Source organism: Sturnira hondurensis, unplaced genomic scaffold (genome assembly GCF_014824575.4).
Source record: "Sturnira hondurensis isolate 20B ecotype Veracruz unplaced genomic scaffold, ASM1482457v3 Scaffold0022908, whole genome shotgun sequence".
Taxonomy (NCBI): domain Eukaryota; kingdom Metazoa; phylum Chordata; class Mammalia; order Chiroptera; family Phyllostomidae; genus Sturnira; species Sturnira hondurensis.
In genome coordinates this window covers 9,309,226-9,332,135 of record NW_028095539.1, presented here as the reverse complement: position 1 = coordinate 9,332,135, position 22,910 = coordinate 9,309,226, and the positions used below count along the sequence as shown (strand labels likewise).

Here is a 22,910-nt window from a genome sequence, read left to right as displayed (position 1 = left end):
CAATGTTCAATGTGGCCTTTGTGAAAATGCCATTCTCCTAAAAATCATCTGTACCTGAGACTTTCTCGCTTTGGGTGGGAGGACTCCAGGGCAGCCCACCGGTGGTGAAGCAGGGGTGTTTTGGGGGGGGGGCCAGAGGTTTAGAAAGCGAAGGTACCGTTTCAGGGGAGAAAAACGTGGCGATCCGACACGCTGGTGTGTTTTCTGGTTTGCCGCCCCGGATGAGGGCCTGAGCATCTCGCCGCAGCGTCACCTGCTCAGGACGCTGCCCGTTACTCCAGGAGCGGGGTTCAGGCTGCTCACAGGGGCTGGGTCACAGAACCCTCAAACTCTTCTGGACTCAGAAAGTCCCAAGACCCGAGGTTCTGCCCCCCACACCTCTCCTCTGTGCCCCACCCCACCTCCTCTATCCATCATCCAGCCCTGCCCCAACGCCCGTGTATGTGCGGCAGCCATCTCTCAGCAGGTCAGGCTCATGGCCAGGCTCCAGGGTCAGACCCTGAGTGAGTTCCAGTCTAATCTAGGCCGTCTCAGCTGCAGCCTCAGGCAGGACCTGGCCCCTGGGCCTCTGCTTCCCCCAGCGTGGACACAGGAGATGGAGGTTGTGGGGACCGGCGTGCAGAGTGCACCACACGCTGCCAGGCACACACGTGGCTGTGCCTACGATTATACCAGATACTTTCTTGTTTGGATGCCCAGTTTGGGGGACGGTGCTGGAAGGTGGTGTGCGGGCGGAGAGAGGGACAAACTGAAGGCGGGCCCGTGGGGAGAGCTCTGGAACCGGCCCCAGAGAGATGGGCTTGGGTTCAAGCCTCAAACAGCTCCTTGGCCTTCCCGGTCATTTTCTCTATCTGCCAAACGGGGTGGGAGGGAAGGCAGGGGGAGCCGAGGCAGCCTGGGAGCCGAGCGCACTTTGGGGAATGAAAAGCTGGGCAAGTCTCCCGAAAGCCTCAGACCCTTTCCGCTGATAGGTGTTGGACCAGCTGAGCCCCGGGGCCTTGGGGGTGAACCTGGTGGTGGAGCACAGGAGAACCAAAGGAAGGCTTGTGCTGAAGCAGGTAAGCGGCTGTGCCCAGGTACCCAGTGAGGGTGGGTCCCCCTGTCGAGAGGCTTCCTGATGAGACAGGTGCAGCTTGGACTCCTGGCCAGCCGCCTCCAGGCAAACCCAGTCAGGCGGGGGCATGGAGGTAGCGTGAGGCACTCCAGCTTCCCCTCACATGTGGCCGTCACCCTGATGTAGAGAAAGTGCCCCTTTTCACCCTGACAACAGCCACAGCCAGTCATTCAGTGAAGTGTCATCTCATTCAGTCCCCGCTGGCCCAGCAAAGCAGGGGCCACGGCCCCACTTTGCAGTCCCAGGCAGGTGGAGGGGCTCTGGGGGGCTGAACGCACACCGGGGTCACGCAGCTCCAGAGATGATGTGAACTCAAGCTGCCTCCTTGGGGGCCACCAGTTTTACAAAAGTGGGGCAGGGACTTGGCCAAGGTCACACCGAGCTAAGAACCGGACACCAGGCCCTCTGTGCGGCACTGCAGGGTGCAGTGGGGACTGGAGGGGGACAGCCCTGTGTGTCCAAGTCTGGCGGGCCTGGTGAGCTAGGGGCCCAGGGGGACGGAGCTGGCACCTCCTGGTGGCGGAAATGGTGGGAACACATTGAGGTCAGGGCACCTGTGCAGGTGGCAAGCCCTTCCACTCTGCCTCCCGTCTGAGGCCTTGGAGTCCTCACCCACCTCTTGCTCTATCGCTGGTCCATGTGGGGACGGCCTTGTCATCTCACGGGCAAACAGGAGCTTTTTTAAAAAAGATTTTTTATTTACCTTTAGAGGAGAAGGGAAGGAGAGAGGGAGAGAAATATCAATGTATGGTTGCCTCTTGAGCATCCCCCACTGGGACCTGGCCTGCAACCCAGGCATGTGCCCTGACTGGGAATCGAACCACGATCGTGTGATTCACAGGCCCGAGCTCAGTCCACTGAGCTACACGAGCCAGGGCCAAACAGGAGCTTTTTAAAAAGTCAGTGCTGGTGGTGTTGATGGTGCTGGTGGTGCTAGAGATGGTGGTAATGGTGGTGGTGGTAGTGGCGGAGGTGGTGTTAGCAATGATGTCGGAGAAGGCTTATGGCAGGTTTACTGAACTAGTGCCGGTGCGTCCCTGCAGGTGGAATGCCTTGACAATCACCACGCCAACGAGGCCCTGGAGGAGGTAACCCTGGGTGGCTCCCTGCACTCGGAGTGATGGGGAAGCTTGGGTGGAGGCAGGAGGCTGGGAACCAGTTCTCGCCTCGTGCTGCCGGAAGCCAGAGCGGCAGGCCACCAAGGGCATCTGGGCCCAAACACGCGCATGTCCACCTGGGCGCAGACACCTCCGGGTGCGGGCTCTCAGAGGGCCGCAGGTGCGTGTCCACCCAGTCCCTGGGCGCATCTCCCAGTAACCGTCTCCTAAAAGATGTTTTCAAAGACAAAAATGCCCGTTGCAGTAGGAGCCCTCGAAAGCACAGAGCGGTGCGGCTGGGGTGCTGTGCACCGTTTCACGCCCCTTCGCTCCCCCAGGCGGAGCCGGCGGAGCCGTCCTGGCTGTAGCTGCAGCGAGGACAGCTGCGCGCACCTCGGTCGCTCTGAGGAAGCTCTGAGCTGCGTTGCACTCTTGAATTGCACTGGGCGGTGTCTGCCGCCCTGTGTGACAGAGGGTCTCTCATTGTCCTCGGCCTGCAGTGGCCAGCTTTCAACCCTTGCCCACAACACAGCTATTCGGTCCCCGGTGTGACTGACAAGCAGGGATGGGCCCAGGCCGCATTCCGACAGAGGGACAGAAAGCCCACCTGTGGCCCCCAGACCCTCACAGCCTCCCACGTTCCAGCCCCTTCCACGGCCCCCGGGCAACCTGCTGTCGTGTCCAGCCCATTCACGCGGGCACAGTCCTGGATCTCAGTCATGGTGGGATGGTGGGAGTCCTTTCTGCTGCCTGCCGTGTCCCTTGTCACCACACTTCCAGCTGGGGGCGGGGACAGGGGACCCGCAGGCAGGCCAGGGCACCTCAGTACCCCCTCTCCCATTAGCCCCCCGCCTTCTTCGGTCACCCCTGCCCGTCTCTCTTCCTGCTCCGCCAGGCACTTGGCCAGCGTCGGGGCCCTCAGTCCTTGTGACACCCCTGCTAGGCAGATGCCACGGCCACACTCTTTTCAGGTGAGGCGAGGAGGCTCAGAGAAGTTGAGGAGCTGCTCCTCCGTCACACAGCACAGGCTACATGTACCTGCTGGAGCTGGGACCCATGCCAGGTCATGTGGCTGCTGACCACCAGCCAGCTACACACTATCCTACACACTGTCCTGTGCAATCTATCCTTTTGCCCTGCCTGCTCGGAGCAGGAAGCTGGCGTTTTTGTTGGCCTGTGGGACAGGGAAGCACAAACTGAGAGTCCGGGCCCCCGACTGCCTCCCCTCCTCTGTTCTTCTGCCCACAGCTGATGCCGCTACTGAAGCTTCGGCATGCCCACATCTCCATCTACCGGGAGATGTTCATCGTGTGGAACAGCCAGGTGGGTCAGAGCCACCAACGCCTGTGGCCAGGGCCACTCAGCAGCCGCAGGAATGGCGAACTGCCGGCAGAGCGCCGCGTGCCGTGTTCCCCCTGGGATGGTAGTGGCCACCCTGACTGGGCACTTTCCGGGGCCGCACTGGGCGCTCTCTCGGCATTGGCTCAGGTGTGCCCCAACAGCCTCAGTGGGGTCCTCCCAGTCTCTCACCCAGCTGGTGGCCGGGCGGGAGGCGAGGCCAGGTGTCTCTGACTCCGGCACCTGACCTGTTCGGCCCCTGAGCTGGTTCTGCAGCCAGAGGCTCCCGCATGCCCAAGGGTGGTGTCTTGCTCTTTGCAGAGGGAGCAGGCAGGCCTGGGGGTGGGGGTGGCCCCTTGCTGCCCCTCCTCAGAGCCCCTGGCCCGGTGCGCCCGGGCCTCCTGGGCCCCGACGCCCACATGCACAGGGACGTGCGCAGCCTGCAGCCAGGTCCAAGTGCAGGTGCGGCCGGGGCGGGGTGCGGCCGAGACCCGAGCAGGGGCCGCTCACAGGGGCTCGAGTGCCCCGGCCACAGTGGGCAGAGCTCCCCCAGCCACCACGGACCGCGAGTGGCCCGGGCTTCTGGGGCAGAGCTGCGGCACCTAGCCAAGGGGCCCCTGTCCCCAGCAGACCTCCTCGTTGTTGCTCTGCCTGGTGATGGACTACAGCAAGGGAAGCCTCCAAAAGGTCATCGAGAAGAAGAGGGAGGCAAAGGAAGTCATTGATTGGGAGGTGAGACAGACCGTCCGGGGCCACCTGGACCCTTATGGCGTTGCAGGCCCCCCAGTGGAGGTGGGGCAGAGGGGACGGCAGGGCCCCTGGGGCCTGTCCGCCCGTGTCCCGGCGTCCATGTGTACAGCCAGGCATGCTCACACGGTTGTCCTGTGCAGTCTCCCCCTGGAGCGCCACACCGTCCTGGTCAGTCAGGACCCAGGTCTGGCCTCTGCTGGCCCCGAAGTCTGCACGCGCCGACTCGGGCCTGGCTCCTCACGAGGCCCCCTTGAGGCCCACCCGCGCCGAGCGCACTGCGGACGGCCTCCCTTTCTGTGGCTGCTGCCGCCTCGTTATGGCCACGCCGAGCTGGCGTCCAGTCGGGCTGCGAGGGACAAGGCGGCCCTGAACGTGGCTGGGGTTCTTTTGGTGACCCAGACACTCACTTTCCCGGGCCGAATGCTGCGGTGAGGAGCCCCCGGGCTGCAGAGCAGGCGTGTGCAGCCACGTTCCCGTGTTCTGCACCGGCCTGGCGGCCCCGGGCTCGCTGCCCCCGCCGGCGCGAGCGTCCCGGCTCCACATCCCGGCCGCACTTGGGCGAGCCGGCCTCTTCACTCAAATGAAAGAAGACACTTAGCTTTAGTGGTCGTGAGTGACCAGAGCGAGCACTTTTCAGCCACGTGGAAACCCTCTCTTGTATCTGTTCGGGTTTTTGCTGGTTCAGACCCGGCCTGTCTGTTTCCTGGTGATCTGTGTGAGCTCTGTCTGCGTCCAGGCAGTCCTCTCCCGCCTGCGGCTTGCCAGGTCTCCTTTTTCTCTCTCATCTTCACTTACTGGGTTGAGAGAGAGAGGAAGAGAGGGAGACAGGCAGGGAGAGAACCATCGACCCGGTGTCCCCTTCTCACACACTCACCGCTGGTCCCCGTGTGGCCCTGACCAGGATCAGACCAACAGCGTCTGGGCATCGGACGTTCTGGGCACCAGAGCTGCCCGGCCCAGCTGGCTCTCTCAACAGGGGAAGTTCCCCGTCGCAGTGAAGTCTGCCCATCAGCATCCTCGCTGGGCTGGTGCCCCGAGTCCTGTAGGAGAGGCCCCTCCTGCCCCAGGGCCACGTGGTCACCAGAGCTAGGTCGCAGTGGCTTTCACAGTTAGGCCCACGGTCCGCCCCAAATGGCTCCTGCCTGCCCGTGTGCTGAGCACCTGTGTTCGGGGGCATCCCACATCGTGTCCGTGGGGAGGGGCCGCCAAGGCGGCTCCCCTGGGGGCGGTGGGGCCTCTCCAGCCTGGGAGTGTCCGTAGAAGCCCAGCCCGTGAGCCGGTGAGCCAGCCTGGGCTGAGGGCAGGCGAGGGAAATCCCAGGGTCCTGCACACTCGGGCACTCGCTGACACCCCGGCGTGGAACCTCAGGGACACGGCTGGGTGGTCACTGGCCTGGAGCTGCACTTGTTTGTGATGTTTGTTCCAGAAAGTTCTGTCAGGGCTCTTTCCATTGTAATGATCGGTGAGCCCAAGCAGGCACTGAGGACTTCACCCTCTCTGCCGCCCAGTTTGCCCACGACCACGGGTGGGGTGTGGGCCCAGAGCCGCGGGGCACTCGGTGTCCCCTTGTGGGGACAGGAGTGTGGGGTCCGAGCTCTTAGCTAGTGAGGCCAGCGCAGCTGGGCCGGTCCTGCTGGCCCGGGGGGTCTGGGACCTGGACGAGCAGCTGCAGGGCCCCCGCTCGCGAGGCTGCAGCCCCCTTGACGCCACGCCTCTCCCTCCCCCCCCCCCCAGTGGATGCACAACGTGCTGGGCCAGGTGCTGGATGCCCTGGAGTTCCTGCACCAGCTGGACATCGTCCACAGGTGACCGGGGTGGGGGGCAGGCTGCCCCTGGAGGAGAGGCGCCCAGTCTCCCCGACACCAGTGCCTGCCTGCGGGACCCAGGGAGATGGGTGGGGCCGGGGCTCGTGCGCCTGGCGCCCACCCAGAGCGCCGTCTCACCGACCTGCAGTGAGGCGCCCTCCCCACACGGCCTCGCCGGGGCGAGTGGACTCGGCGGCGGTTCTCAAGTACAAGGAAAGAGGGCAGATAACAGCACTCTCCGGGCCAGACGGGAGATTAGCTGCCGTGGCCTCTGGCCCTGGTCGGTGGCCCGACCGTGATCTGCCCCTGGCATCCATGGTCTGAGGGCTGGGAAGGAGGTCAGGTGGGATCAGTGTCCTGGGTCAAGGAGGGGAAACCAGGCGGACCCTGTGTCCGAGGGGAACACTCAGGGCTCCAGGTCGACCCCCCAGCGAAGGCCTTGAAGCTCAGACCTGGGAGGAGCCGCAGGAGGGGCGGGTCCCCACCTGCAGGAGGCTCAGTTTTCTGCAGTTTAAAATGCCGGCTGCATTTCCCGTGTCTAGGAGGAAAGTGGGCTGCAGAGGGGCCTCCGTGGAAGGGAGGGGCGGGGCTGGGAGGGGCAGGGGTAAGGTTCAGGGTGCCTGCCGGCCGGTGGCGGGGGCCCAAAGCTGTCCCCTTGGTTTCAGGAACCTCAAGCCCTCCAACGTGGCCCTGGTCAGCCGCAACCACTGCAAATTGCAGGACCTGAGTGCCGCTGCGATGATGACCCACAGAGCCAAGTGGACCATCCGAGCTGAGGAAGGTGGTCGGGGCCCCCCTGGGGCTGGGTCGGCTGTGGTGGCTGGGGAGCCACGGGGGCAGGGCTGTCCACCTAAAGCTGGCTGCTTGGAGTCCAGTGGGCGGTGGCCGCTCTGGGGGCCGGAACATGGTGACGTCAAAACTGTCCTTGCTCCGAAGGTCCCCCAACAATCCTCCCGGGCTTACTGAGGCTCAGACCCTGCGCGGAAGCAGCAGCCCGCTGGGGTGGAGGGAGGCACATGGCATCCACACAACCCCCGGAAAGTGCTGACCACCGTCGGGGGAGAGGGAGGGGCTTGGAGGAGGACAGTGACATGCACAGATGGGAGGCTGTGGGGGGCCAGGAGCTGAAGTGACCCCGGGATGGAGAAGCTGGGGAGTCCCGGGCATGAGCTCCCCACCTTTGAAATGACAGTGGGGCAGAGGGAGCTGCGTGTGGCCTCGCACAGAGTCGGGGAAGGAGAGGACTGCCGTGGCAGGGCGCCCAGGAGCCCTGGGGACGCAGGTGCTGGTGGCGCTGACCTGCTATTGTTGATGCACAGGGGACGGACGGGTGGACGGACGCGTGAACAAAGGGACAGACGGGTGGGTGGACCTGCTGGGTGGCGGAGGGGGGGGCCCTGGCAGCCCCCCCTGCTCTGTTGGACTGGACAGTGGAGGTCCAGAGGAGGAGGGGCTGCCTATGGCTGACCAGGGCCTGACAGCTGGACCTGGGGCCCTGCTCAGTAGGCTCCTCCTCTGGGGTCAGATTAAGAAACTAGGGCGGGGCAAGTGGAACTTTGCCTGCAGGTCCTGACGTTTAAAGGGGCAAGATGCGCCCTGACCCACCAGGCTCTGCGGGTTGGGCGTCACCCTGCAGGTCGAAGGGTTGTGGGTTTAGTTCAGGCCAGGGCACAGGCCTGGGGTTCTGGCCAGGTCCCCAGTGGGGGCGGCGTGCGAGAGGCAACCACACATGGATGTTTCTGTCCCTCTCTTTCTCCCTCCCTCTCCCTCTCTCTAAAAATAAATAAAGTCTTTCAAAAAATGAAAAAAAAAACCAATAAAGGAGCGAGATGTTGCAGAGGGTGCAGATTTGAGCCTTCCTCCTGCACCCCACAACAGCCGCCTGGAGGGCACCTGCAGAGGCAGGCAGCGTCAGGAAGACCAAGGGCGGGGGCTGGTGGGGGGCCCGCCCTCCCTCGCCCTCCCTCGCCCTCCCTCGCCCTCCCTCGCCCGGCAGACGCTGCCCTTTGCCTCCCTGAGCAGGGTGGCCAAGGGCTTCTTTCTTAAGCTGCTGCTTCCCCGGGGAGGCCAGGACTCACGCCCCCCTTCTCCTGCCGACAGACCCCTTTCACAAGTCCTGGATGGCCCCCGAGGCCCTCGACTTCTGCTTCACCCAGAAGGCCGACATCTGGTCCCTGGGCTGCATCATTCTCGACATGGTCAGCTGCTCCTTCCTGGGGGTGAGCCCCAAACCCCACACCCCCGGCCGGTGCCCCAGAGAGCCCCCACCCCCACGCCTGCCCCTGGCCCTGGGGAACCTCGGCCCCAGGCCCCTCCAGGTGTCCTCATCACCCGTGGCGGTGGCAGGACAGGCCCCGGGTATGCCCGGGAGTCCCCGTTTGAGTTTAGGATGGGTTCGGCTGCGAAAGCCCGGCCCTTCACCAGCCGGACCTACACTTGTCACCTGTGGGCTGGAGTGGTGACACGTCCCCACCGTGGGGCCTGGTGCAGCCCGAGGGACCCCGCCAGTGGGCAGGAAGGAGGGTTGTGCCCCACGGCCCTGGACACTGGCTTCTCTCTGAGCCACCACCCCTTCCAGAGGCCTCGGGGGTCTGGTGGAAGGTGGAGGTGGCAGCCAGGTCTCCCCGCCTGCTTGCCGCTCACTCTCCGGGTGCCAGGCCTCCTCATCGCCCCGTCCCCTCGCAGGCCACAGAGGCCATGCTGCTGCGCAAGTCCATCCGGAGCCAGCCTGAGGGCCTGCAGGCTGTCCTGCGGACAGTGCAGGAGAGGCGGGTCCCCCACACCAAGGCCTTCTGTTCCCTTCTGCCCGAAATGCTGCAGGTCAACCCCTCAGAGCGGGTAACGGCCAGGTGAGCTCAGGGTCTGGGGCTGCCTGCACTGCAGTTTCTCTCTCTGCACTTCTCCTCTGCGTTTTGAGCCTGGCGCCCCCCCCCCCCCCGCCACCCCCGTGGGCAGAGGCCACGCCCACCCTGCCTTCCCCAGCCCAGTCTGGTGACGTGTCCTGGAGGACAGACAGAACAAGACCGCCTTCTCCATCTGGCGAGGGGCGTGTGGCCCCAGGATACGGCAAATGTGCTGATACTGGTTTATTTTCAAAATGAGAAAAGTGAACCTGTGGCACTGAAGCCGGCCTGGGCTGTGTCTGCCTCCAACCACGGCGGGTGCGAGAGCTGCTGTTTGGTGTGTTTTTGTGGAGGGAGGGCTCACACGGGTGGAGACTCAGTCCCTCCCAGAGGTGGACTGCTGGGGCGCCAGGGGGGCTCCCCTGTGACGCATGAGAGGCGTGCCAGTCAGAGTCCACATGGGAAGGCTGGGGCCAGCATCCGCCTCGGCAAGGCCATCCCGAGAGTCCTGAGACTGCCCACTGTCTGTCTGTCCATGCATCTGTCCATCCAGGAAGTGCTGCAAGGGTCAGTTCACCCGCCACGTGGCTCTGTCGCCCTCTCCAGGGAGGTCACTTACCGGGCCCTGGAGAGCTGCAACTTCAGGTCCCCGAGAGGCATCCTGGCACCGTACCAGCGGGCGGTGCCCGAGTTCATCTCCCGCATCCTCCTGGAAGGCGACGTGGACAGCATTTTAGGTGACGAGGGCGCCCAGGCGGGGGCCATCATGGGGCTGCGGTGTCGTCGCTCCCAAGGGTCAGTGCCCTGCCCGAGTCCCCTTCCCTGCCCCTGCGGCCGCTGAGCAGCCTCCTCCCGCCACGCCCCTGGTCGCCCAGCACCGGCCCCCACAGCCAGAGAGTCCCCCGCGCGGCAGCCCTCTCTGCCTGGTTAGTGCTCGTCCAGAACCCGGCTGGCAGGCGCATCCCCGTGGGGGGAGAAAGTGCAGGGGGCTCCATTTGCAACCAGACACCCTCAGGCCTCCAGCACTGGCCCAGCACCCCAACCCCCGGTGCCTGCCCCGGGCTCTACCACTCGCCCAGGCTGGGGCACGGGAGCTAGAGGCCATTTCAAGTCCCAGGGTGGCTCTGCCCTCCCTGCCCTGTGTCCCCGTGTGGGATGTGGGTGGGCTGCTCACTCCTCCACCCACCACGTGGCTCTCGGCAGGGACCCCGTGCCATCTGCCCACTCTGCCCCGTTTCTGTGGAAGGGCGCCCACGAGGCACTAGCTGCTCAGCTTCCCTGTGTCTCCTGGGCACGGGCTCTGGAGGCAGGCAGGACCCCCCCACACCCTCCTGTCCCCTGCAGAGGTCATGCACAACTTCCCCAGGCGGCCTGAAGTGCAGCTCGAGGTCATGAACAAGCTCCTGACGATGCCCGATGACCAGCTAGGTAGGGACCCCTCCACTCCCCTCGCCCAGCTCCTCTTGGGGGGGGGCAGACCTCACTCCACACTCCCCAGCAGTGTCCCTCACACTTCTCAGGCTGGTCTCTGTCCCCCTGGGGGCCCGTGCCTTTCTGACCCGTTTGGATGAGGCTACGGTTCCCTGTGGCCACCGCCTCCCAGCGCGGGGGGCGTGGCGTGGGGCCCCGAACCGTCCCCCAAGGCCTCTCCACCAGAGCGCCCTGGCTGCTGCCCCAGACACCACCGCTTCTGGCAGCCCCCGGCGGCCCCCGCGCGCCCCGGAGCCCACGCGAGGGCCTGGGTGCTTCCGTGGGACACACTCCTGGGTGTGCAGGGTGGTAAGACCTCACGCTTTCACAGACACTGAAAATTGCCCTCCACGGATGTGCCCACTCACCCCCCACCTAGAGGGCGTGAGGCCCGCCTGGTTGCCCCACACTCTCCGTCAATGAATGCGACCTTTTTAACTTAGCGAACGCGCGGCTTCCTGAAAGGTACCCGCTCAGCCTCCGTCTCAGCAGCTTGAAAACTACATCCGCTTACTCATCCATCTGTCCGTCCACCCACCCAGCCGCTTATTCCAGTCATCTGCCCACCCATCTGCCGGCCCCCCACCCTTCCGCCAGGGTCTGCCCCACGGCCCCAGAGCAGAGGCCCCATCCAGACCCCGCGTGGCAGCAGCACAGCCCTTGTGCTGGCCCTTCCCCTGCACCTCCCGCCCCCTCCCCCATCGCGCCCTCCAGAGCAGGCCCTGGACGGGCTTTTCCTTCCTGCAGACACCAAGGGAGGCTGCTGGGCCCCTTCCCATGGCGGCTTTTCCTGCCCCCGAGCCTGGCCTGCCCCAGACAGGTCTGGACAGGGACTGGCCCTGGCCTGGCTTCCTGGGCCCCAGACTTCAGGCCGGACAGGGAGGGCCTTGGAGAGGGAAGCCGTGGTGGGGAAGGAGTGGGCCAGGATGGACCCTTGGCCCCCGGCCCACCGCTGCCCCTCACCCCTTGCTGGTGTGCAGCACAGCCGGGCAGGAAAGCCCCGGGACCCCAGAGGGGCACTCCTGGGGCGGGCGGGGCCAGGGGCTGCGGATGGGCATGCCGGTCCAGAGCAGTGCCCTTCGGTGTCCGTGTCTGCGCATGAGCGTGGCTGCCGGGGAGCTCTGGTTGCAGAGTTGTGGCCCTGAGGACAGGATGCCAGGGCGGCAACATGCTGAGCACAGTCACCCTGCCTCACCCCCTGCGATGCCCCACCGACGCAGCCCCCTCTGGTGCCCGATCTGGCCCACACCCCCTCCCACCCCTGCCTGTCTGCCAAGTGTCCCCCCGCCACCGTCCTGCCAGGTCTGCCGTGGCCAGTGGAGCTGGTGGAAGATCTGGTGGCCATCATGAAGCTACACCAGAGCATCCTGGACCTCCAGCTGTGTGGCGGCTCCCTGTTGCTGCGCATCCTGAGCCAAGGTGGGCGCCCACCCTGGCCAGTGAGCTGGGTGGGCTCTTGGGAGCCCACACTGCAGGTGCCAGCCCTTCGCCACTGGCCGCGTGACCAGGCGGGTCCCCCACCCGTGGGTCCTTCACCCCCTCACGCAACAAGCCCTCACGGGGTCCTGCTTTGTGGCGGTGGGACCAGGCCAACCTTCGCTTCCTGCGCAGAGAGTGAGGGGCTTCCGCCCCTAGCCCCCGGTGCTGGGGCTGACCCCGGGCTTCTTCCGTTGGCCGAGCAGCGCCGGAACAGGACCCGGCTGAAGAGGCCCAGAGGGGCAGCTGGATCGCCTCCTTCCTGCTGAGCACCATGCAGAGCCACCCGGAGGCCCGGCAGCTCCTGGTCATCGGGCACAGTCTCCTCACTGTCCTCTGCAGCCAGGGTACGTCTGCCTGCCCACTGGGCTGAGGTGGGGTCCTGGCAGTGCAGGGGACCCTCGGGGGGTCTGTCCCACCCGCCTGTCCTGTTTCCTCTCCTTCCCTCCACAAGTGGGCACTGGCACTGACCGGGCTGCGTGCCAAGGCTGGCGTTGCTCACCCCACTGCCCGCTGGGCTCCTGAGGCCACGGGGGAGGGGCAGTGCCCAGGGCTGCACATGCCCGCCCCTCTCCCCAGCACCTGGTCAGGAGCCACAGATTCTCACCTGGAGGCCTGTGGCAGCCAAGGGCAGCTGGGCAATGGACTAGACAGCTGGCCACACGTCACTGGTGCCACTTTGGGGAGGGGACAGGGTGCGTCACAACAGCAGGTGTCCACCGGAGTGGCCTGTCAGGTCATCTGCCAGGAACCAGCAGGATCCCAGAGGGATCAGGCTGCTCAGCGGCCCAGGAGGTGGGGCTGGGGCCTGTGGTCCCGGGGCCGCCCACCTGGGACGGGCCCAGCAGGGGCCCTGTAGTGGGGCGTGCACCACAGGACGGCCTGCCTGGGGAGTGTGGGACAGAGGTGGTGCTCTGGGAGGGCTTCCCGGAGGAGGTCTCCTTCATGGTCCCAACTCCACCGGCCTGCAGAGCACACTGCGGAGGAGCTGCGGGAGGCCGGGCTGCTGGAGCACATGCTGGGGCACCTGGGCACCTGGGCCGACCACAGGGACGCCTCCCTCGCCAGCCTGCGCCTACTCTGGACCCTGCTGGTGGACGGTGAGTGGGGCCCCCTCCTCGGCCTGTTTCTTGTGCTCTTCAGGAGCCAGAAGCAGAGGGCAAGAAAGGTGAGGAGAGGCCCAGGCAAGGAGCTGTCCTAGGGGGTCCCTTCCTGGGGTGCCTCCTGCCCAGGGGGATTGCCAGCGCCCACACCCTGGGATTTCCCCGCGGTCCCTGGTTTGGGAAGTCAGCCCACCCTCATTCGTGCTGTGGAGATGGGCCCCAGCCAGGAAGTGCAGGGTCCCAGTTATGACGGATTGAAGAGGCCACTCCAGGACACATTGTTATTGGACCCAAGGTTGAAGATAGAGAGACTCTACATAGCAACAGAGAAAAGAAGTTACCAGAAGGTCGCCAGGTGGGAGGTTGGGGGATGGGTGAGGAGGTGGGGGAGTAAGAAGTACAGGTAGGTAGTCACAGAACAGCCCGGGGATGTCAAGTACAGCGCAGGAAATGGAGAAGCCGAAGAACTTGCACCCGTGACCCACAGACATGAACAAGGGTGGGGCAATGGCCTGAGGGAGTGGGGGTGCAGAGTGGAGGGGAGAAAGGGGGAACTCAGGCCAGCACGATCAATAAAGGAAAGAGGTGGGCTCCCGCCGCACTGCCCGCTCCCCTCCAGGCCCCCCGCCTCCAGCAGCACCTGGAAGGGAAGGCGGCTCCTGGCCAGCAGAGCCCGCCCGCACCCAAGCCCTGCCTTGGGACTCAATCCCCCTGGTGGGCTGGAAATCACCCCTGACCAGCCATCTTCCCGTCTCTGAGGGCGGCTGACACAGCCCCCTCTGCTGGCCTTGGTGGGAGGCAGCGGTGGGGGCCTTGCACAGAGTCCAGCAGGCGCCCAAGCATGAGGTGTCCCCTGGCCTGGCTCCAGCTGACGCCGTGAGCAAGGACCTCCTGAAGAAGGCCCCGGCCCCCGTCACCGAGTTGCTGGCCACCTACCCAGCAGATGCAGACATAGCCGAAGCCGGCTGTGCGGTCCTCTGGCTGCTGGCCATGCTGGGTGAGCCTCCTGGGGGGGGTCTGGGGCCGGGGGCCCGGGCCCCCGAGGTGACGTGCGGCGGCACCAGCTGCTGCGCNCCCGCCCGCCCCCCCCCCCCCCCCCCCCCGGCAGGCTGCATCGAGGAGCACCTGTTTGAGGAGGTGGCGGCTCTGCTCCTGCAGAGCATCCGGCTGCACCAGGACGGGGCGCTGCTGGTGAACAACGCCTACCGGGCACTGGCCAGCCTCGCCCAGGTGTCCGGTGAGCCTGGGGCCGGAGCGGCTGCCTGCCGCTGGGAGGCGAGGGGGAAACTGGCTGTCCCTCCGGGGCAAAACACCAAAGAAGGAAAAGAGGAGCAAACTCTCCCTGGAACGCAGAAGTTGCCGTGGAGACACACACACTTGTTAGAACTTTTTTTTCGCTCTACTCTTTCTCAGACCCTCCTCGTCCATGGGGAGTGGGCCCAGGTTTTCCAAGCACCTCGCTCCTCAAAACCGCCCAGGAGGCAGGGTTGTCTCAGTGCCCTGCCCCAGCACAGACCCTGAGGTGTCACCCATGCCCAGTCCTAGCCCGCCAGGGTCGCCAGCTGGTGTGTGTGGGAGCTCCCACCCCCTCCCGCCAGGTCTGGTCCCATCTGCGTGCCCAGCCAGGCCAGGCTCAGCCTCCCAGGGCCTGGGCCTGAAGAAGGGAGTGGGGCCCCCATCAGTCCCGGGAGGGGCTCTGAAGGGCGCGATGGCATCTTCCCTCTCAGACGGAGGCACCCTGCCTGGGGCCCCCAGCTGGAGTCGGGTGGAGGCGAGCTGCCACCCTCATGGGACGGTGAAGGGGCTGAGGCCCTGAGGGCCACCACCAGGCCCACGAGGGGTGGGGTTGTCAGGACCCACTGGCCAGGAGCCCAGAGGCCTGGCTACCCACTGGCTGTCCAGCCACCTCCATAGAGTCAATCCCCCCGGGGCCCTAGGAGGGTGTGTGACGCGCAATCCATGCAGCATTGCGGCCTGTGCTTCCACAGACCCCACCCACAACACGGGGTGCAGCGGAGCACCCCTTGGGAGCCCCTTCTTTCCACCAGGACGCGAGGTGGCAGCTGCCCTGCACCTGCGGGAGGGGGTGGCGACCTCGGAGGCCTCTGCCAGGGCCAAGGCCCGTGCAGTCCCAAACACTTAGCCCTTGATAGCTCTAAGGCCCTGTCCCCTGACCACACCCCACTGCCAGAGGACAAGGAGCACAGGCAGCTGCAGGGGAATGAGTGATCCCCCCTCCCCTGACCCCCAGAGCTGGCAGCGCTGCGGGTGGTGGTGCCGGAGGACCGTGGCAGCGGCCTCGCCCTCATCCGGGAGACCTATGCGAGGCACAGGGACGACCCGGAGGTGGTGGAGAACGTGTGCCAGCTGCTGGCCCAGCTCGCCTCTCACCGTGAGCGCCCGGGGAGCTGGGGGCAAAGGGGCAGCGGAGGTGGCTGCTCCCAGCCTGCCTGGTGGGATGGGGGGGCTCTTGGAGACAGGCCTGGTGCCCACTGTGCATGGAGCCCACCCAGGCCAGAGCCCAAGCAGGAGGGACCCAGCCTTGTCCTGCCGGCCCCTCCTCTGAAGCACCTGAGCTGCAGCCTGGTGCCGCAGGCTGGCGGGGCTCAGGCTCCTGCTCTGCCTGCAGGGGACATCCTGTGTGAGCTGGTGTCCAGCGGCATCGGGGCCCTGGTCCAGGAGATCAGGGAGCGCTTCCCCTCCAGCCTGGTGAGTGTCGAAGGGAGGGTCTCCCAGGGGCCAGGCTTGTGTAGCAGGGGCCTGGTGGCCAAGAGCCTGACACCCTGTCCCCGAGCTAAAGGGGAGGGGCAGGCAGTCCTGGTCACAAAGGGGCTCCTTGTGGACGAGACTGCCCGTGGGAAGGGACCGACTGAGTGTCCCCTCTCTTCCCAGGAGCTGGTCTCGTATGCAGAAAGCGTGCTCCTGAGACTGGGGGGGACTGGGCTGCCCTGCTCTGCCAGGGCCCAGGGGCTCTGGCTTGAGGACACCGACACCCTACCTGCCCAGAGCCTTCTCCCCGCCTCCCAGAGCCGCGCACCCGAGAGGCGTTCTTAGGGGGAGGCAGGCAGCCACGGTGCTGGACTCGTCTCCCTGCAGCCTCAGCCCTGGCCCCATCAGGCTGCCACACCGGACGGACACCGCAGGCCTCCCGACTACTCCGAACAGGGAACGAAACGGGCCCCAGCTGAATAAAACCTCGTTTATTAGTTCCTTTGTTCCGCAGTGGGCCCGGACCTGTCTGTGCCCGCAGCAGGGGTGGTGACACCTTGGGCTTCACGCACACGGGGGCTCCCGTGCCAGGCCACCCAGGGTGGCACACCGGTGCCCATGGGGGAGGCGCTGCCTCAGGGACTGACCGACGTCACCTTGCTCAGCGGGGCAGGCGGTGGTGGCGCAGGAAGTGGCACCGCCACCGGGAGTCGCCAAGTCCAAAGGCGGCCGAGGGAAACTCCCGGCTGGGGCTGGGGCTGTTCTCAGGGCGTATGTGCTGCCACGACTCTGCTGCCACTCCGGGGAGGCGTGGCCTGCCCTGCGACGTGGCCACAAGTGCCTGTGGACGGGGATGCAGCGGCGGCAGCCGGGCGCCTGCCCCGGGCCTGGCGCTCCCACTCCTTCCTCACCAGGACGTAGAGTCTCATCGCCACCCGGGCGTCCTGGACCTGGGCGACACCACGCACCCGTGACTGTCCCTGCAGGTGACAGCACAGCCACACGACAGACACTGGGTGGGTGAGGAGAGAGCTGAGCAGGGCGGCGCTCCTGCGACTCAGGGCCCTGGGCACGGAAGGGACCTGGCAGCTGGTGCGGGGCCTCGGAGGACGGCACAGGTCAGGCCCGCAGCGCAGGATGGCGCACCTCCAACCTGATGCGAGGTGGGGCATACGGCGCCGGACGGGCAGAGCCCAGAGGCCACAGCACAGCAGCTTCAGGCACTGGGACCCACGGCCCCGCACTCCTACACCCGTCACCAGGGCTCATCACAGAGGCGCCCTGCCCTCTGCCCAATGGGGGCAGTTAGGGTTTGACCCCCTATAACATGCCCCCCCCCCAGGGCCAGGTCACTTTTTGTGGCCCTGCAGGTGACAGACGCTCCCACAGCAAGGGCAGGAACGGCCCCAAGCCCGGGGGCCTCGCCCAGGACTCGCTCACCGAGCAATGCTCTGCCTGCTGCACGCGGACACCCAGGACTCTCTCTGCCAGCAGCTTCAGGGACGGCCTTCCGCTCTGTGGGGCGGGGACAGCACACAGCCACGCTGGGAGGGGCCCCCACTGAGCGCCCTGCCCTGCAGTGATGCCCTGCTGGCAGCCAGTCCTGGGGACAGGCTCTGCCCTGGGCACCTCCAAAGGTCTCATCAGAGACCCGAGGTGGACACAGCCCAGCTGGGTCACAGCAGCTCATGTGGGTGGCCTTTAGGACTCTACTTCTTCCCTTGGGGCTCCTTCTGGTCAGGGTAAAGGGGAGACGAAAACCCCCAGGGGCAGCAGAGCCACTGCGACGTGGGGGACCGCCCAGACGCACCTGCACTTGGCTCTGGAAAGGCTTGTATTTCTGCGTGTCCCGCACCCTCCTCTTCGGGTGATCGAGGAGGAGCACCTGGAAGGAAAGGCGGCGCCGTTGGTGTCGTTCGGTGCCATAACTCACGTTTTTCCAATGACCCCCTACAAGGAATTCCCGTATCACACACGTGAATAGAGAGAAACTGCTGTGAACTTGAACTTCTGCAAAGAGCCTCACACCGACTCCAGGTGGCGCCACATCGGCAAAAATGATACAGTGGAACCTGGAGGCGGGAGGAGGCCTGTCCCCGTCACCCGTCAGCCAGTTGGTTCTGGGGGCAGAGGTCGGGAGTCCCCATAGGTCGGGCCGTCTTCCAGGTGGCACAGACCCCGCAGGGGCGCCCCGAGCGAGGACAGGACACTGCCCGGTTCTGCCTGCCCCACTGCTCTCCCCAGGCCAGACCCTCAGGGAGCAGAGGGGACAGGCCATGCTGCCCGGGACCCTTTGCGTTCAGCCACCCCCCGTCACAGGTTCCCCATGGCAGCCGCCGAGAGCGGGCGAGCGCAGCCTTGGCAACCCGAGGCTCCGGGACAGGACAGGTCTGAGCGGGCAGGTGAGGAAGGCTGTGCCCTGTGGAAGGTGCTGGTGCGGTGGGCAGGGCCGCCCCAACCTCTTGGGGGGAACGCCGGGGGTTAAGGGCGACGGAAGCCCTGCAGTGCAGGGCGCCCAGCCTGCTCCTGCACACGGGCTCGGGTCAGACTAGCCCCACCCCCGCATGGGCGCAGGCGGGCAGGGCGGGGCCGCACCTTTAGGTCGTTGTGCAGAGCGTGTCCCACGAGGACCCGTCCTCTCAGCATGTCCGCCACTTCCTTCTGCACAACTTCAAACTGCTCTCCTGAAATCGAACCGCAGCGGTCCTGAGTGACAGGTCCCAGTCACCCCCTGGTCAGGCCTCTGGGACTGGCCGGCTGAGCTCCGCCCTAGGACACCAGGCCCACGCGACTCCACTGCAGTGCGATGGCCGCCACCCCCCACCCCACCGGGGAAAAGGGCCCGAGCAGCCCCGAGTCCGCTATGGAACAAGGCTCCTGTCCGTGCCTCTCCACACACAGGGGAGAACAGACTGGTCTGCAGCTGTGGACGGTGGGACACGCAGCTCTGGCCCCCGAGCTCTGGGGCCTCTGCCCCGCTGTCACAGGCACCCCTCGGGGGCTGCGGGCCCCCCATGACTCTGCCCCCACCCCAGCGGGACTGGGGCAACGCAGGGTCGCTGTCTCCTGGGTGCAGAGATCAGGGTTCTGAGGAAGGGGACCCAGTGGCCTCCCCCTCGCAGAGCAGTGGCCTCAATCCCCCAGTTTCTAGGACCTCCTGGTCTCCAACCTTGGCGTCAGGTCAGACGCCTCTCTGCTCTTCCCGCTCAACAGCCAGCCCACCAGCAAACCCCACAGACTCGGCCCTCAGGGTGTCTCCAGACCCAGGCCACATGCTGTCACCTCCTACACCTACCTGCCGACCAGGTCACCAGCTACACCTCACCCCCCACCCCACCCTCAGGCCCTGGCCCCCCGCTGTGCACGGCCTCCCAAAGTCGTCATGGGTTCTCAAGCACCTGTCTCACCTCCCCGCCCCCCATCCCCGACTGGTCTCCAGCTCGGTCCCTGCTGCCGAGTGACACAGAGCAACTCGGGGATAGTGTTCTGGTCTTCAGGCTGGGCCCCCCAAAGACCGCCAGCCCAGGGAGGGACCCACCCCTCTGCAGGTGTTCTGGCCGGATGCCGCTGACCGCCGTCCTGTAGTCGGTCACCGGCTGGGCCGGCTGCACGTACTTGTCATAGACACACTTTCCGTACTGGTTCACGACGGACACGCGGGCGGCAGCGCTCTCCTCCCCCGAGGGGCCCACGCCCACCATCTCACAGTCCATGGCCACGGCTCTCGTCAGGCTGCAGGGCACAAAGGTGCCAATGTGGTCAGCATGGCAGGACCCTGGAGAGGGCACCGACGGAGCAGAGGGGCGGCTCCTCCTGAAGGCCCCCACCCTCTTCGCCCTAGGCCCTGCCACGCACCCGCCGAAGGCCTGCTGCTTCTCCAGCGCCAGGCCCCCGTCCTTGCCCCCCAGCCGCTGCCTTGCTATCCGGGCGGCCTCTGGGCCTATGGCCGCTTCGATGTCCACCGGGTCCACGTCATCGAACCAGATGTCTTCTCTGCAAGGCAGAGGGGCAGGCTGACTGTGCCGTCCGGGCTGACGCCCAGCAGCTGGCGGCCGGAACTGTAACTCTGGACGCTCCACGTCACCGCCTCTCTGTGCAGAAAGCAGGCTGGTTGTCAGGGACTGGGAGGCACCGGTGGTGTGGCCAGTGCGGGGTGGCGATGTGTGTGCACCGCCGCCCACCCAGGAGATGCAGCAAACCCACGTCGATGAAACAGACATGCAGGCCCCAGTGCGCACGCAGNCGGCCCCAGGCCCCCCCCCCCCCCCCCCCCCCCCCCGCCACGCAGGGAGGTAGCTTCCTGCCCTGGACGCCAAGTCCTTTGGGCTCAGGTTGCAACTCACTCCCTTAGAGATGGCTCTCCGGCCCCAACGAGTGGCCAGCTCCTACCCGACCACGCCCGCAGCATCACAGAGACAGCAGCACCAACGCATCCTCTGGCCCCCTCCTCACCCTCTTGGACCATCAGCCTCAGCAGGGCAGGCCTGCGGCAGCCGCTCTCCTTCCAGGCTGCACGCGTGGCCTGATGACGTGAGCCAGGCCCTCAGACGCTCCTGCTCTGCATCCCTGAGCTACCCAACAGCCCGGTGACACCTGGCCTCCAGCAGAGCCTTTCAGAGGTGGCCCCTGCCTCTGTACCCTGCCCATGTGAATGACCACCAGAGGACCAGTGAGGGGCTGCTGGGTGCTTGGCACCCCGCATCTCACCCCCACCCGACAGACAACTCACATGACCAGAGGGGGTAGGCTTGGGGATGCCGGGAACTTGCCCCGAACCACCCAACTATTGAGATGTAGGAACTAGCCCCAGACTCCAGGGAGTCTTCCTGGCTTGCACTCATTCATTCCACAAACCATAGGGGGCGCTGGGAGCCCACTCTGCCCTGCCCCACCCTGCCCCAGAGACAGGGCAGCTCTGACATGGCCTGCCCTCAGTCTGTTGGCCTTCCAGGGGCAACAGGGAGTGGGCGCAGAAACACACAGTGCAGGGCCCAGAAAGGGGGGGCTGCGGGAGCAGCCCCACCTTGGTCCCCTGAAGCAGCTGGGCCCTGGCCGCCATGACTGTCCTCAGCGTGATGATGACCGAGGCTGGCTGCAGCTGGTGGCAGGAGAGGCCGAGCCGGGCAGTGTGGCTAGTCCTCTGTGCGGCACTTACTCAGTGGGCGGGGCTGGAGTCCCAGCGGCAATCACCTCCTCCGCTTTCCGCTTCTTACACGTGAGGTTCCCTCGCTGTGGAGCAAGGTCACCATCGGTCCTTCTTTTGGTTCCCTTCTCACCTCGCACTGCTCTGCTGCCCTTTGCGGGAGGTGCGGGGCCCGAGGGGGCCTCCTGGTGTGCCGTTTCCACACCCGTCTGGCCTCTCTTTGCTTTTCGACTCTGGTGGAGGGTTTTGGGCTGCTTCTTGGAATCCACCTGAGATGCGACAAGAAGCTTTTCTGGGGCCTGCGGTTTCTGTTTCAGCAGCTGATGGGACACAAAATAAGACGCGTGACAACTCGAACTGGATACCACACACACGAGATTGAAATAGCCTACATGTGCCTCTGTAAACACACACACACCCCAGCCACACCTCAGCACGCGTCCCATGGACATCCCTGGGACTCGCTCTCCAAAGGCCTGAGGACAGCCCCCTTCACTCTCATCTGGGAGTCACTTCAGGCGAAGAACTGACGAGCTCAGGTCCACACCTTACCCACCCAGAGACTAAACGAGCACAGGCTCCTTCACTCTGGGCCTGAGGGAACGCTGAGCAGCTTCCGTGTTCACGGTTCACTGAGAGTTCACTCCAGACTCATTTCCTCCAGGTCAGGCCCACAGGCTGGTGCACGGACACCGCTCCCAGGGCTTCCCGGGCTGCAGCCGTGAGGGTCCCAGGAAGAGCTACGGTCCTGGATGCACTGGCAAAGCTCAAGGTCTTCCCACCGTAAGCATCTCTTTGCTCAATTTCGCTTTACACTCTCAAAACTAAGAGGCAGAATCACAGCTCCAGAAGCCAGAGAGGACCCTGAGTGGCCCGCGGGAATTTCATGGGTCCTGTCGTCCAGGCAGGGGCTGACAGGACCTCCATCCTAAGATGCCATTGAGCAGGTTAAAAGACTCCAGAACAGACTCCAGAAAACGGTCAAAGAAACTCAGGGTCAGCAGCAGCCAAGTGCATGCGCTCACCCCCCCCCCCCCCCGCCCCGTCCTGGGTTTTGTGGGTCCACCCGAGAGCACTCGCTGGGCGTCCCATGTCCTCTCTGGAAACCAACAGTAGCAGCCAACTCCAGGTGAGCCCTTGCCAGTGAAGAGCACGGACCGGTGGCGGGCAGAGAGTAACCTCCAGGTAAGCACAGCCCAGCGACACCGGACAAGGCCGCGGGATCCGGCGTGGGACTCCGGTTCTGCAGACCCATCTGCAGTCCTGGGCAAGCCGACGCTTCCGGGCTCATTTCCTTGTCGGTAAAACGGAGCCAGTAGAGGAGGCCCACCTGAGAGCGCGGGTGTGACTGAAACGCGCACACACCTGGACCCTCTGACAGGGTCCGCGCATTTTAAAAGCTCAGTAATCGCGGGCAGCTGTCACCCACGGTGCGTCTCACTGCTGGGGTCCTCTGTGCCAACTTCCTGCTTTTTACAAGGTTCTACTCCAACCTGCCTCCAAGGCTCGCTTTCCGCCCCCCGCCCCGCCCCGAGTCTCGCTTCTGGGTTCCGTCTGCGGAGACCCGGGAAACGAGCGCAGCCCGACTCCCACCTCCTGCAGCGCCTTCCAGTTCTGGGAAAAGTCCTCCGGGTCCTTCGGAGGGCGCAGTTCAACCTTGGGGTCGCTTGTCGGTCTCTTGCTTACATCCCGCGCTTTGCTTTTCCACAGCTTCTTTTTTTCCTTCCGTGTTGGCTTCTGGACAAGCTCTGGCTCAGCCGCGGGGTCGCCCGGGGCGCTCTTGGGGGTCGGCACCTTCGCCTTCGCCATCCTGGCCCCACCTAGGGCCTGAGCAGAGCGCGGCGTCCAAACCTAGGCCGGCGGCAGCCGGCGCCCCGGCCCTCCCCAGACCGGCCCCCGCACCCATTCGGGGCGCACTGTCCTCGGCTGCGGGCTCTGCCAACCAACTCACCAGCTGCAGGGAAACCGGCCTCCCGGACCCCGCAAGCGAATCCGGAAGCGACCCCACGCGGATCTAGACACACGCACCCCAGCGCCCGGAAGTGCTCTTCCTTCCCTGACC

The 22,910-nt window shown here is 65.5% G+C and overlaps 2 protein-coding genes across 7 annotated transcripts in view; one reads left to right on the top strand and one right to left on the bottom strand.

The window, feature by feature from the left end:
* STKLD1 (serine/threonine kinase like domain containing 1) overlaps positions 1-16,205 on the top strand; it is a 20,720-nt gene extending 4,515 nt beyond the window's left edge. For 3 of the 5 annotated variants that reach the window (XM_037036836.1, XM_037036839.1, XM_037036838.1), the window contains exons 2-19: positions 972-1,058; positions 2,158-2,202; positions 3,460-3,534; positions 4,180-4,281; positions 6,034-6,104; positions 6,770-6,885; positions 8,205-8,323; positions 8,790-8,953; positions 9,554-9,684; positions 10,292-10,375; positions 11,720-11,836; positions 12,100-12,240; positions 12,865-12,993; positions 13,865-13,993; positions 14,105-14,233; positions 15,248-15,388; positions 15,626-15,705; positions 15,889-16,205. In XM_037036836.1, the coding sequence (XP_036892731.1) occupies positions 972-1,058; positions 2,158-2,202; positions 3,460-3,534; positions 4,180-4,281; positions 6,034-6,104; positions 6,770-6,885; positions 8,205-8,323; positions 8,790-8,953; positions 9,554-9,684; positions 10,292-10,375; positions 11,720-11,836; positions 12,100-12,240; positions 12,865-12,993; positions 13,865-13,993; positions 14,105-14,233; positions 15,248-15,388; positions 15,626-15,705; positions 15,889-16,050 (2,022 nt within the window). In that variant the 3' untranslated portion in view covers positions 16,051-16,205. Of the gene's footprint in view, positions 1-971; positions 1,059-2,157; positions 2,203-3,459; positions 3,535-4,179; positions 4,282-6,033; positions 6,105-6,769; positions 6,886-8,204; positions 8,324-8,789; positions 8,954-9,553; positions 9,685-10,291; positions 10,376-11,719; positions 11,837-12,099; positions 12,241-12,864; positions 13,323-13,864; positions 13,994-14,104; positions 14,234-15,247; positions 15,389-15,625; positions 15,706-15,888 lie in introns of those variants that run through there. The other 2 variants (XM_037036837.1, XM_037036840.1) reach the window with 2 other exon arrangements.
* REXO4 (RNA exonuclease 4) lies at positions 10,491-22,910 on the bottom strand. 2 transcript variants are annotated; one of them, XR_005065077.1, is made up of 10 exons: positions 22,800-22,910; positions 22,442-22,675; positions 20,861-21,168; positions 19,561-19,698; positions 19,244-19,437; positions 18,301-18,389; positions 17,516-17,590; positions 17,146-17,220; positions 16,280-16,655; positions 10,491-10,501 (listed from the first exon to the last, which is right to left on the bottom strand). XR_005065077.1 is itself a non-coding variant. In XM_037036842.1 (9 exons), the coding sequence occupies exons 2-9, from the start codon at positions 22,655-22,657 to the stop codon at positions 16,470-16,472; spliced, it is 1,281 nt and encodes a 426-aa protein (XP_036892737.1). In that variant the 5' UTR covers positions 22,658-22,675; positions 22,800-22,910; the 3' UTR covers positions 16,182-16,469. The 2 variants fall into 2 exon arrangements, 1 of the variants encoding a protein (XP_036892737.1); XM_037036842.1 differs by lacking the exon at positions 10,491-10,501 and having other exon boundaries at positions 16,182-16,655.

What these genes read in the sequence shown, in the direction of transcription:
- REXO4 (XM_037036842.1), bottom strand. Translation starts at nt 22,657, where the DNA reads ATGGCGAAGGCGAAGGTGCCGACCCCCAAGAGCGCCCCGGGCGACCCC. An exon ending in GCCAGAACACCTGCAGAGGG is followed by an intron (nt 18,390 to 19,243) that starts GTGGGTCCCTCC and finishes GTTCGATTTCAG; the next exon opens with GAGAGCAGTTTGAAGTTGTG. An exon ending in AGCAGGCAGAGCATTGCTCG is followed by an intron (nt 16,656 to 17,145) that starts GTGAGCGAGTCC and finishes GGTGTCGCCCAG; the next exon opens with GTCCAGGACGCCCGGGTGGC.